The sequence below is a fragment of the Candoia aspera genome, chromosome 2, assembly GCF_035149785.1.
Source record: "Candoia aspera isolate rCanAsp1 chromosome 2, rCanAsp1.hap2, whole genome shotgun sequence".
Taxonomy (NCBI): Eukaryota; Metazoa; Chordata; class Lepidosauria; order Squamata; family Boidae; genus Candoia; species Candoia aspera.
The window spans coordinates 123,492,614-123,505,991 of NC_086154.1; the positions used below are offsets into that span (position 1 = coordinate 123,492,614).

The following is a 13,378-nucleotide window of genomic DNA, read 5'->3' on the forward strand; positions in this document are numbered from 1 at the left end:
AAGGCAGATCAATACAGTAATATAGTAAGAACAGTACAGTTTACTGTCTACTTCACAGAGAAATAAGATACACAATAAAATATGTGTAAATATGAATTAATACATATAAAACTTTATATAGATAAAATATGAGCTAATATTTCTGCTTTCTTGCTGCTTTCAATTCACACAGAATGTCACATAAAATAAAGCTGTGATAGCTTTCACTTCTTGTAGAAAAAGATCACAAGAATTGTATATCAAAAAGAATGGAGCAGTAATCATTTCTCATAAACATGATCTCACCAGGCTCAAGATCTAGCTGACACAGATATTGTGAAGTATTCAAAGTAACCACTACTACTCGTTGTTTAAGAATGTCTTCTTTCTGGGGCATCTGAAATGTGGAATGTGTACTTGAAATCAAACAGTATTGATGCACAACTGGGTGGACAGTTTTTACCCAGCGATTTCTGAAATAAACCCTGGAAAAGAGGAAAAGATCTTATTTTTTTGACAAAATATAGCAGCAGTGAATTCTAAACTTTTCTCCTGCTTTTCTTATATTATTTATTAAGCAAGGTAAATGATAAAGGAATGTACTATACACTGAATTCCCTAACGTTATATGCATTACTTTTGCAGTGTAAAACTACTTAGCCCTCTCCCAAATACTACTGTGTCCCAGGTCATCATAGTCCAGCCGTTACATTTATGCAAACATCTGATTATCTAGCCTTAATTGGCTTCAGTGATGATATATTTCCACCAGAAGGTTACTGGAATCAAGTTATTAGTGCAGGAGGTAATTGCTAGGACCATGCAATGTCTCAGATTCCATCTTCAAAAAGGGCTTCAGAGCACATGGAAGCCTGAATGCAGCACCTACCTGAAACACCATAAAGCATCCCTGCCTTTTCCAAGGAAAAGCACTCTCAAGCACTTTTTAGAAATAGAATCTGAAGCACTATACAGCCCTAATAACTGATAAAAGCAGTTATTTGCATTAATCGTCATCATCATCATCATCACCATCGTTTTTGAAAAGACCAACCACCTATAAACTACATTCAATTTTATCTGGAAAATTCCACAATGTTGTTATCATTGCCCATGGGCAGACTTGAATATTCAACCTTCAAGGAACTGATCTGAACTCTGCTACTTGAGCTGCTATATGTCTGTAGAAAACAGAATTCCTGCAGACCAAATAATAGCTCAAGCTCTTTGTTTTTTACAGATACAAATCATTGTGATTTTTCATGTGAGCCCTTCCTTAGTGGTTCAACTCTTCCTTCTCACTGCATTTGCCTTAGCCATCTATATGCCCTTTTACAAATTACCTTCAACTTGCTTTTCCAGCTTATATTTTGTCCCTTTGCTTGACCTGACTATATCACTGGGAAAACCCAACCCAGTTCTAAACAGCCAGAACCTATTCCTCACCCTTGCAATTTGCCTCCTGTGCATGACATACAATTTTTAAAGGATTAATACCAGTATTTCTATTTTTTTATGTCAGAAATAAGGCTCATGGATTTAAGAGGAGTGACAGCCAAAGTAACCAAAGCCTATTTTACAGGTAGTCCTTCACTAATGACGGTAGCCGGGACCAGAATTTCCATCGCTAAGTGAAGCAGTCATAAGATGCAACGCCATGTAACCGCATCACTTACCGATGGCAATCCCTGCAGTACCCATTGCCTTTGTTAAGCAAGGTTCGCAGATCATTAAGTGAGGACCTCCTCACAACCTCCCGCCAGCTTCCAACAACCAAAGTCAGTAGGGAAGCTGGTTCCCTAGTTGCAAGTCCAAGGAGGCTTGCAAGCAGGCCAGCAGGCAGGCTGCTGCCTGGTGGGGGAGGGTGCGCAAAGATGTGCAGGTGGCTGGGGAGGTGCAGCGTGAGTGCATCGAAGCTTGGGAAGGATGCATGTGGGTGAGCGGATGGCCGAGGTGCAGTGTGAGCACAGCAAGGCTCAGGCTGGCCTCTGCAAGGCGAGGGAGGGTGCGTGAGGGTCCAGTGTGGGTCAGCACAAGTGCAGAGAGGCTTGGGGTGGCTGCTGCAGGGTGGGGCAGGGTGCGTGAGGGTGCATGAGGGGACAGGTGTGGCATGGCGCAAGCGCAGTAAGGCTTGAAGTGGTTACTGCCGGGCAGGGAAGGGTGCACGAGGATCCAGTGTGCAGCACAAGTGCAGCAAGACTTGGGGTGTCTGCTGCCAGGAGCAGGTGAGTGTGTGCAAAAGGCCAGTACAATGCAACATGAGCACTGCGAGGCTTGGGGTGGCTGCTGCCGAGTGCAGGAGACTTACCTGAGCAACTTGCAACCTTCTCTATGGGAAGGTTGCAAATGGTGATCACATAACTGTGGGATACTGCAACCGTTGTAAGTGCAGGCCAGTTGCCAAGCACCCAGATTGTGATCACGTGACCACAGGGGTGCTGGGATGGCCAGAATTTTGAGGACCGGTCGTAAGCACCATTCATTCAGCACTGTCGAACTTCGAATGGTTGCTGAATAAGTGGTCATTAACCAAGGACTACCTGTATCTGCATTTCCAATCCCTAACAACCACTTTCAGTTCCTCATCCCATGAAGAAACAAGAACATGGAAAGAGAGCTTTATATGATTACAAGTATCTATTAAATTTCACATTATGACGCTGTTTCCTCTTTTGCCCATTCTGGACTCAATTATTAACATAAACCAGTTGCATCACAAAGCAGCATTTCTGCTACTAAAATTATCTTCCCATATTTTACAGCTAAGTACCTACAGATCATAAAATGGTATGTGAACTTGGTAGATACTGTGTAGTAAAGTGTAGATTCCACAGAAGGTATTTTGTTCATCTACTAGAAGGTTAGGGAGCCTGATGGCTCACAGTCTCATGCCAGCCCCAAATTCTTTTGTTATGTAGCTCCTACAACCCTTCCAACTTCAACCACTGAAAATCACTGTCACACTTCCCTGACAATTTATATTTAAATTTGAATATACAAAACCTGTAGCTTAATGTAATTTCTTTAAAAAAACAAAAACAAAATAAACCTTTGCTCCCCAGATCTAAGAAAAACCAGGAGGCCCCAATATGCCAGCTTTGTATTTTTGCTTCATCACTGGAAACTGCACCCAGACACCAAAAGCTTGCAAAATTTTGATCTACTACACAGGTGGACAACCTTTCAGCCTAAGGGCTGCACACACAGATGTGCACAAAGAAGTGGCTTCCGAACTGTGAATGCACCAAAATGGGGAAGACTGATGGACTGCATATAACAATTGCGTTGTTGAAAAGCACCTTGCTGCCACGTAATACCACACTTCCTATCAGGCCTCTACAGGTCAATTCACCATAACTCAGACTCTAACTATAAATGCATATAGAACAGAAAGCTTACAAGTGGAGGCCAACCACAGGCTATAAATACAGTCACTAATGAACCACATACATGCACAAAACTATTATACATAAATGAAGCACTCAGGAAAAAAATGCATGTGAGGAAGAAACACAGAGTGAGAATAGTCCCAAAATCAATAAATAAATCCACAGCAGAGAACACTCAACCCAAGCTAAACAAATAAATCAATATGGTAAAATCAAGCTGCAGGCTACAACTATAGTTTCAAGGATCTGTAGTACATGTTTACTATACATGCCATGCAAAATGTGCTTCAAAAAATTAGAAGAGGCAGTAATTAGAAAATGAAGCAGAGGATACATGTAGGGGAGGCATACAGCTTGCAGGACAATGAGCAGAAGTCTAATCACTGACAGATATATAGGAGAAGGAAGGAAGGAAGGAAGGAAGGAAGGAAGGAAGGAAGGAAGGAAGGAAGGAAGGAAGGAAGGAAGGAAGGAAGGAAGGAAGGAAGGAAGGAAGGAAGGGCTCAGTGAATCAAAGTACAAGACACAAAAGGGAAAGCACAGGACAAACACAGAGAAAAAGAAATACCAAGGAACCCATTAGCACCACCTTAAATTTGCTTTCTTTTGTTTTGGCCGCTTAAAACAGCTGGCTTGTTACAGTTATTACTACCTATGTTTAAATTTAGATGGCTTTGCTGCTTTGTGCAGAAAGCAAAGGGAGCAAGTGAAATACTGCTGCTTATAATGTATGCAGTAGCTTAGTTGCTATCCACAGGGGCTGTAATTCAATGAAAAAGCACGCGCAGAAGGTCTGAGGTTCATCCCCCAACATCTTCAGGTAGAACTGGAAAAGTCTTGTTTGAAACTCAGAAGAGCAGCTTCTACTGCAGAAAATACTGGGCAAATGAATTAATGGCCTGAGTCAATATAGAGCAGCTTCCTTATGTATCATTCCATGGGTGTGAAAATTATCCTGCCCTTACTATTCTACAATAGGAAGCGGCTAATTCAAGTACCAGCACATTGGGTGCAATGAAAGAACAGTATAGCAAGATACTGGTTAGTTACTTTGCTCTTGCTTCCAATAGTGGGAAGAGATGCTTGTGAGGTTTCCTGCCTCAAGGATTGCAATACTTTACTCAGCTTTTGGTACCATGTTTTTTGATAGAGGGAAAGAGGAAGGCACTCAATTTGCTGTCCCAAATTCAGGCAGCAAAACAGACCCCACCAGCAGAATTGAAGCCCAGCCTCCAGGGAAATTGCAACCAATTTTGTATTTCTATTGGTAGGTATTATCACGAATTATTCGTGAACTGTTTAATCAGTATATATTAGTATCTGCATAATTTAAAGTTGGGGTTTTTTTGTATCCTCTATTGACAGTCAGTAAATATACCCTTTTTAATTACAAAGATAAGCATCCTTTCTTTTCATAAAGAACAGAATGCTCCAACATTTTAAGAGAAGCTCCTCAAGAATTTATCCAATACTAGCTTATCTTAGTGTTATCAGCTCTGTTCTATTTCACAGACTGCCAATGTTAGTCACAGTGCAACGAATCCCAAAGCCCAGAGTTTGAAATCCTAAAGAACCCTGCAACTCCATTTAATTCTACAACCAGTGGACCTGAATTTCAAGGGCATCACAAAATAGCTAGCAGGGGTGGGGCTCACACATGCACAAAAACCTTAACAGTCACAAAACATCCATTTACCATACAGCAAACCTGTAAAGTTCTCTCTGCCACTGTGCCTGCCTTCCAGGATGCTCCCTACCACCTGCGTTTCTCTTTTTTCTTGGCTGTTACTTCAAAACCACCAACACCACTGGGCTGCAGTCAACCAATATTTTCATGTTCTAATGCCTACATGGGCACAGGCACAATTTGAGAATTACAAATGACCCTAGAGGTATGCTAGCTTTCCATTTAAAAGTTTAATTAAAGAATCTAAAAATTAATGGCAGATAAGGCACTGAGCCTGCATGGTGCAAAAGGAATTGTTTGCACCTGCCAGACTTCAAGAAGTCACAATGCTCCAAACCAAACTACCACTCTCATGCATCATCTCTGCTTCCAAGGATACTTATGGATCCCACAAATCCAGTAAGTGACTGCATTCTAGTACTCTGTTTAGAAGTATGCCCACTGCAAGAAAATAAGCGAACAGAAGTAGTAGAAAGAATCTTGGGAACTAGAGGGGAAGGTACGGATCAACTTTGCAGTTTAACGTCTATGAAATGGTGCTTTGTAATGCACCACATCCTCTCTCTCAGCCATCTGTGAGTGTGTCTACGACAAGTTCTCAAAACTACAAACATACCTACGGAGCCAAAAAAATCAAGAAATCATGTATATCTGTGCAAGGGTTGAAGTGGCTTTGCACAATGTATCTGTAATAATAGTGGGCATCTGGCAGTGTGAAACAGATATTTATAAAATACATGATCTATTCCCAGAACATTTTGGAACAGGCTAATTGGGGCGCTCCATTTGGAAACAGACAAAACATCCCCACAATGCTCAGATCCAAGGAAGTACTGGCTACACAGGTTAGCACATTCCCATATGAAAGCAAGCACTACTTTCCACAAAGCATTTAAGAGCTCTGCACAGTATGACACAATTTCCAAAAATCACAACCCATTCCTATTAAATACATTGTAATTTGACTGTGGATTGTTGCAATTTTATTCAGAAATTAGACTAGGGTTTCTCAACCGGGGTTCCGTGGAATCCTAGGGTTCCATGAGAGGTCACTAGAGGTTCCTTGGGAGACCACAATTTATTAAAAAACTTATTTCAAATTTGGGCAGGGTTTCCTTGACGTAAAGTCCAGTCGAATCCGACTCTAGGGGGCGGTGCTCATCTCCGTTTCTAAGCCTTGGAGCCGGTGTTGTCATAGACACTTCCGGGTCATGTGGCCAGCATGACTCACGGAACACCGTTACCTTCCCGCCGAAGCGGTACCTATTGATCTACTCACATTTGCATGTTTTCAAACTGCTAGGTGAGCAGGAGCTGGGATGAGCAACGGGAGCTCACCCTGCCGCGCGATTTTGAACCGCCAACCTTCCGATCGACAGCTCAGCGGTTTAACCCGCAGCGCCACCGCGTCCCATCAAATTTGGGCAACTTCACATTAAAGAGGGAAGTTTCATTCTTTATTTTTAGTTTAAGAACACTGTTAATGCATATATACAGGCCTACACGTAAAACGAATATAATCATTTTGTAACTTCTGGCCTATATCTGAGCCTGAATGTGCAGGGATTCCCTGAGGCCTGAAAAATATTTCAAGGGTTCCTCCAGGGTCAAAAGGTTGAGAAAGGCTGAATTAGTTACATTTTATGGATATTTAATATCAATCATTATTTTTTTGTCAGCAGAACAGACATTGCTTAAATCTGTTGCAGACTGGTGGGAGGGAGATTCTGAACAGATTTGAGGAAGTAAAGGAAGGGGGAGAACTGTACAAGTAGTTTACTGACATGTACGTCTGCTTATAATTTATGTTTGATAGATAAAAGGGATTTTCTGAGCTCAGAACCGTGCATCAATGTTATGTTAAAAACATGAAAGTGCTAAGCCACATAATATCCTTAATTTATTCACAAACCTTCCATGAGGTTTTATTTCCCCCAGACTGTTTTGCGGAAAACTTTGTTTTAAAAAATGATCAAACACAAAACAATTGTAATTCAGATTTTAAGGAAAAAAAGAACACTTTTCAAACTGGTTTTATTTAATTTAGTTGAATTGGGTCTACGATGAAGAAAAATTAAACCCTTCAGTGAGACAAGAGTGATTTAAGCAAGGTGATTTTATACTTCAGGTCTAGCATAACAATGTCTTGCAACCAGCAGCTATGTAACACTTCCCACTTGCTATTTCTCACAGCTATTTAGAAAGCATTTAAGAACATTTCAAAGCTTAGAAATGAATATACTTCAAAGAAGCTAGGGCTTTGATTTTAGTTAAAGTAAAAGGTCTTATACACACACACAACTAGATACATGTGAAAAACATACCAAAGATTAAAACTATCTGCATTATCCCATATGTATGCAATTCAAGGCAATTATTTAAAAATATGGGGAGGAATCATGCTAGTGCCAGATCAAGATGGATTCTTGAAGACTCCCTTGTCTGCCTATGTTTTAACCTATATTAGTAATCTTTAATCATGATTAAAGTTTTTTAGCTACTTGTTGAAGATAAAATAATAAAAAGCAAGCTAGACTAGATTAGGGACATTACTCTCACTAGCAATTTTTGTAAGGTCCTGAGCAATCAACCTCCAAAAACTCAGATATATCTACTGCAAAAAACACTAGAAGCTGGAAGCAGAGAATTTCACTTCTAATGAAAAATATTAAATTTCTTTTATAAATGCTTCACCATGAGTTTCCAAAGCACTTAGCACAAGCACCAAAGCCCTCTATGAGAAGACATCTCTTTTACCTGACAAGATAGCAGATGTGAAAAGGCAGCAGAAGATGAATTTGTGCCCTATATGGAATAAAGTCTCTGGGGTGATATACTTAAAAGTTTATATTTAAGTAACAAATTATATTTAAATAATATTTAAGTTTCCACTTAAAGCGTCTTTCATAATAAGAATAGCCTAGTCACTAGTACAAATATGAAAACTAAGGAGCTGGATTAGATGAAAACTAAGAAGCTGGATTTTTTCATGTGCAAGAGAACGAAGAAGAGATTTTTTGTTCTCTTGCACGTGAAAAATGAAAACAGTTCTACTGTGATTCATTCCTAGAACTATTAATTCTGATTCTGCTTGACAAATCATCTAGACAAAGGGCAAATGAGGAACATAAATCTTGATTCTCTGTTTGTAATCAAATTGGTAAGGTGGAATTATATACAGTGAAATAAAAATATTGAAAATTTCTAAATGTCAGTGGATCTTTGATCATGGTAAGCATAAAAATTAACATTCTTAGCCACTGTAGTATCTCTAAAAACAGAAATACCACCTCATTTGCTATTGCTTTTTCAGAGTCCATTCCTCTGCTAGCAGGAAACCTAAACAGCATCATATTGAATGTATTAAATAGTCAGGTTTCTGAAATCAGTTACATTTTGAAGGACTAAAGTGGGAGGTTTGTCAATACTTAATCTCAAAGCATTCCTAACTGCAAATCTTTTTAACAATCACTTGCATACCATTGAAATGATTATATCACAGCATTGAGTTTCAATGGACTATATCAAATTGTTATGCACTCCTGTTTTACACCTCCTGTAAGTTTCCCACACTTAAATTACAAATAAATGATTTCTCGACTTCAAATTGAATTTAATCTTCCCATTTCGCAACAGTGGAGATATCTTCAGTTTAAGCATGTTCTAACGGTTCAGTATGAACTTTATGAATATGAACTGAGTTGCTTTCTTGCTTGATGGAATCCATTGCAGAAATAAAACATATATCTCTATCTAAAGCTGAAGAATATTTTTCAAGGTGGACATTTCTGAGATATTGCAAACATGGATTAAAGAACTGGAATGTCTGACAAAGCCACAGCAATGGTTTCAGGTTTTTAAAAAAGTTATAATGGTATCTACAGATTTGAAATTAAGGTTGAATCATCAAAAATTGTATTTAGGGTGTATTGGACTCCCCAAAGAATGTATCTGAAAGGATGGACATGAGATTTTTTATGCTGGAGGTATAAGAAATTTATTTATTTATTTATTTACTTACTTACTTACTTACTATCCCACCTTTATTATTTTCATAAATAACTCAAGGCGGTGAACATACCAACATATTCCTTCCTCCTCCTATTTTCCCCTAAATTTGGGGGTGCACTGACCCACATGATACCGTCATTTGGTATCTTTTTGGGATAGTGTATTCATGCATATTAGTAGATTTATGGGAAAATCTTTAAATGTTAAAGATATTAATGTACTGTTGAATTATATACCAAAGTTTTAGAATCTGACTGTTTATCAGGAATTGGGATTGTACCAAGCATGGGGGGGTGGCAAAAAGAATTATATTAAGAAATTTAAAAAGTGATATTATTCCAGATGCCAATGAATGGTTATCAGAAATGTGTGATCTGTTTTTCTACCAATCAAAGGATGCAATAATACGTGTTACTGTGGCACAGTTTCTGTGATATCTTACAATATTGTAATAATAAATTCATTGGTGAACCAGTGATTATTGACAAGTATAAAATATAATTCTTTTTCTTTTCCTTCTTAGTTTGTATTTTTCATTTGTACTTTTAATTTTTTTAAGTTTCTTTTTTTAAGATTAAAGGTTTTGTTACAAAAATATATTAAATATATATATTAAATAAATAATCTATAAATTATCCTAGAAATTTGGCTTACTAATTCTAAAAGTTACCCACATCAATTTCTCCTGTGTCTTAATTCCTCATCGTAATTAAATATAGACAATTTGATTATGTAAAGGAACTGTTAAAAAAGTAGTTTGTTTAAACTAGATGATTTTGTAGAACAAGGGAAATCACAAGACCTTTCTTGTGAATTATATTCTGTTTTAGCTTGGCTGGAGATTACTTGACTAAATGAGGCAAGTCTGAGTGCTTGAAGAACACAGCGCTCACAGGACCCTTAAGAGGTTAATATAAAAAGCTAAAATTTAAACCATAACCTGTTTTGCACAAAATGGAATAATTACTGAAATTAATGAGAGTATAAGATCTGCATGTCATGACCATAACACAAACTTTCATTAATTCACACCATGAACATTGAACTCTTAGAGGGACCAGTCTATGTCCAGATGGGAATGTAGCCCTATATAGAATAAAGCTGCATTATACTGATTCAGATCAACTGTCTATCTGTATCGGCAGCAACTTAGCTTTCCAGTCCACTTTGTAAGTTCCTGTTCAACTAGAATTGCCAGGGATTGAATTTACAACCATCTGCATGCAACGCCGTGATGCTGAGTTCTTGCCCCCTAAGGCTAAATGTGCATCAAACAGTTACAAATAACTTCTTTAAGTGAGCCAAGCCAATGTTACAGAGGAATTAAAAGACTGTAAGAATACATGGTCAATGTGATTTCATGGAAGACTTCTTCCTAATCCTTATTTGTTTTATTTTTTGCATTTATTTTCCATCTGTATGTAGAGTTCAAACTTATATAGAAATCTTCCTAAATTTATGTCCACAACAACAACTATGGGAGAGTTAGCAGGGCTGGGCAGGAAGGAAAGTAGCTGGTCTAAAATTACTCAAAGAGTTCCATGGATGAATGGGGATGCACTTGGATCTATTCAATCCAAGCCAAATAGCTTAATCCCTGTATTAAACTGAATAGAAACAGATTCTATTCCCAAATATGATTGTATCCAAATATGATCAGGTATGAACAGAATCAATTTCCCTAGTGACACCTATTCATACAACCCAATACTGTCTTTGCAAATGAAGAGGGTGAAAATATAGCATACCAATAATTTAATGAAAATAAAGAAGTTGGGAAACGATGAGGTACGTTCTATCGTACTGAAACATTCCCTGATCTGAAAATGAGGTCTCTTAAAGCCACATAATACCATTTCTCTGATCATCTGACAAGGAACACTCTTGGTAGAACTGTTCCTTGGAAAAGAATAGCTTTTGATGCATGAGATCTTTTTCTATTTTTATGGGTAGGAGGTAGAAATTCTAATTCTAAGCTATCTCAGAGTAAGAAAGGAAATATTCCAGGAGAAACCAGGATTGCTCACTGTAATATGCAAAACATTTTAAATTCAAAATATCTCATATTTGAAATGGAGTGTTTTGAATTTGAGACAGTTCAAAATTGAAATATTTTATATACTTCAGGTTGCTATGAATGGTGTAATCTTTGTTACAGGTGACACTAGAGCAAAGCTGCCACTTCACATGCCCATTAGTATAATTTTAAATATAAAACATTTGTTTGCTGAAATATTCCATCCATGCTCAACTACTGTCCTGACATCAGGACAATAGAATGCAGTGATGAAGTTTTCATAGCAGGTTTTGGACTTAAATGAACTCTTATTTTAAATTAAACATATATACATTTTAAGAAAAAAATTGCATATTCCAAATATAAATGTACACAAATTTCTCACAAGGATCATGTCTCTTTTATTTCTTAATTATTTTTCATTTGCTAACTCCATAAACCCATGAAGCAAGTTCATTTAAATGCACAAACAGGTTGATACTGAACTAATTTTTTATGATTTCCCAGATTTGTAGCTTTTTAAACAATTGTTCACTCTAAATTGGCTCTGAATTAAAGAAGCATTATTTACCCCCAATAAAATTCAATCAATATTTTGTTAAAGTAATTTAGTAGCTTTTTAGAGGACCATATCAAAATTTGTTCAGTTAGGAAAGCACAAATATCCACATAAGAACAACTTAAAAAAGGATGTCTTTATCTTTAATGCATGAAATGAGCTCACAAATGACATTCTTTCATTATGCATGTTATAGTCTCTAGGTTATGCAAAAGCATCATTTTAAAATGCCAATAAACTTGAAAGCTCTGTGGTTTTTCAAAACTGTTTGGAACAGACACCTTTTCTTAAGATATTGTATAGATACATAATAAACCTTAAAAAATACCTGAGAGGTCTTGCCTGGGGATTGCCTGCTTCTACATATGGATGTAAATAATCCTTTATGTAGAGATCAGCAGCACTATTAGAATGGGTGCAAATGAGAATCCTGCTGGAATAAATGGTGCAAATAAAAAAGCAATGAAGAAACAGAAAATCATTCAAAGCAGTAAAATTACAAAAAAATAGTGATTATCTTTTCTGCATATTTCTTTCAATGAAATTAATCTGCAAATTTTATGATTTAATGATGTTCCTAACTTCTGTGGGAATGTACACCCTTTCAACAAAACATTTAAAATTGCTTTACACTACTTCAGGACCGTCTTCTCCAGGCAGAATCTGCCTGCCTGCCTGCCTGCCTGCCTGCCTCCGTGGTCTAGCCGGAAGACAACGCTTCAGATGCCTACCTCGAAAGAAATCGGGGGTGGGGTTGGAGAATGACATTCTCAGGAGCTGCCCCCTCTGCCTGGAACAACATGGCCCTGAGGTCATATGTGCCCCTACCCTCATGTCCTTTAGAGTATTTAATAGTTTTATTTATTATTAATTGCTTTTATTGTATTTTTATGTATGTTTTAGTTCTATATATTTTAAGCCACCTAGAGTCACAGGAATAGGTGGCATTCAAATATGGGTAAATAAAAAAGTAATAGAGTTTTAAAAACACGAATCACTAATATAATTCAATACAAATCACTGATTTCTAAACGTAATGCTGTGCTTTTCTTTACATGGTGCAAATTTTAATTCATACTTCAAAAGGAGAGACTAGACTCACAAATGCTCCCCTAAATATCTATATAAAACAATGATGGATGGGGGGGGAAGGGGGGGTAAAGCCGGATGGAAACTCTACACTGCTAATCTTTAAATAAAGAGCGGCACTTGCCTGCTGATTAAAAATCTTTAGATCATCCCATCTCACCTAGTATCCTGCTGTTGGAGAATCTGTTTGACTGCCTGAGCCAAAGTGAAGGTTTTGCCTGTCCCGTAAGGACCGATAATAAGGACTGGAGGCAGCTGAATTGACAGTGGAGTTGTGATGGCCAGAACAGCCTCCTTCTGCTTTGCATTGAGCCTAGGATCCAACTGCTCATCCCACTGCCTGCACAACAGAAAGCAGGAATACAATCAAAAACACATCTGAAACAAATATTGTATTCATAAATTCTTATACTGTTTTTATAATCTCAACTAATACTCAGGATACATGATATCCCTTTTCTAAAAAATTTAAACTGTTTAATATTTTGTCATACTGTCTGACTAGTTTTTAATGTTAACACTGATTAACTAGGGGAGTGTACCAAATGGAGGAAAAAAATAATTTTGAACTTGGAAAAAACTACTGAATTCTAGAGATTCTGCTGAACTACTTCAGTTCAGACAGAACCAAAATCCAGAACACTTTG

The 13,378-nt window shown here is 37.6% G+C and overlaps 1 protein-coding gene across 3 annotated transcripts in view; it reads right to left on the reverse strand.

Moving 5' to 3' along the window:
• HELZ (helicase with zinc finger) overlaps nucleotides 1-13,378 on the reverse strand; it is a 147,423-nt gene that overhangs the window by 61,992 nt on the left and 72,053 nt on the right. For all 3 annotated transcript variants that reach the window (XM_063293483.1, XM_063293485.1, XM_063293484.1), the window contains 3 exons: nucleotides 12,892-13,071; nucleotides 11,971-12,075; nucleotides 286-464 (listed from right to left, as the gene is read on the reverse strand). In XM_063293483.1, coding sequence (XP_063149553.1) covers nucleotides 286-464; nucleotides 11,971-12,075; nucleotides 12,892-13,071 — 464 coding nt within the window. The remainder of the gene's footprint in view (nucleotides 1-285; nucleotides 465-11,970; nucleotides 12,076-12,891; nucleotides 13,072-13,378) is intronic.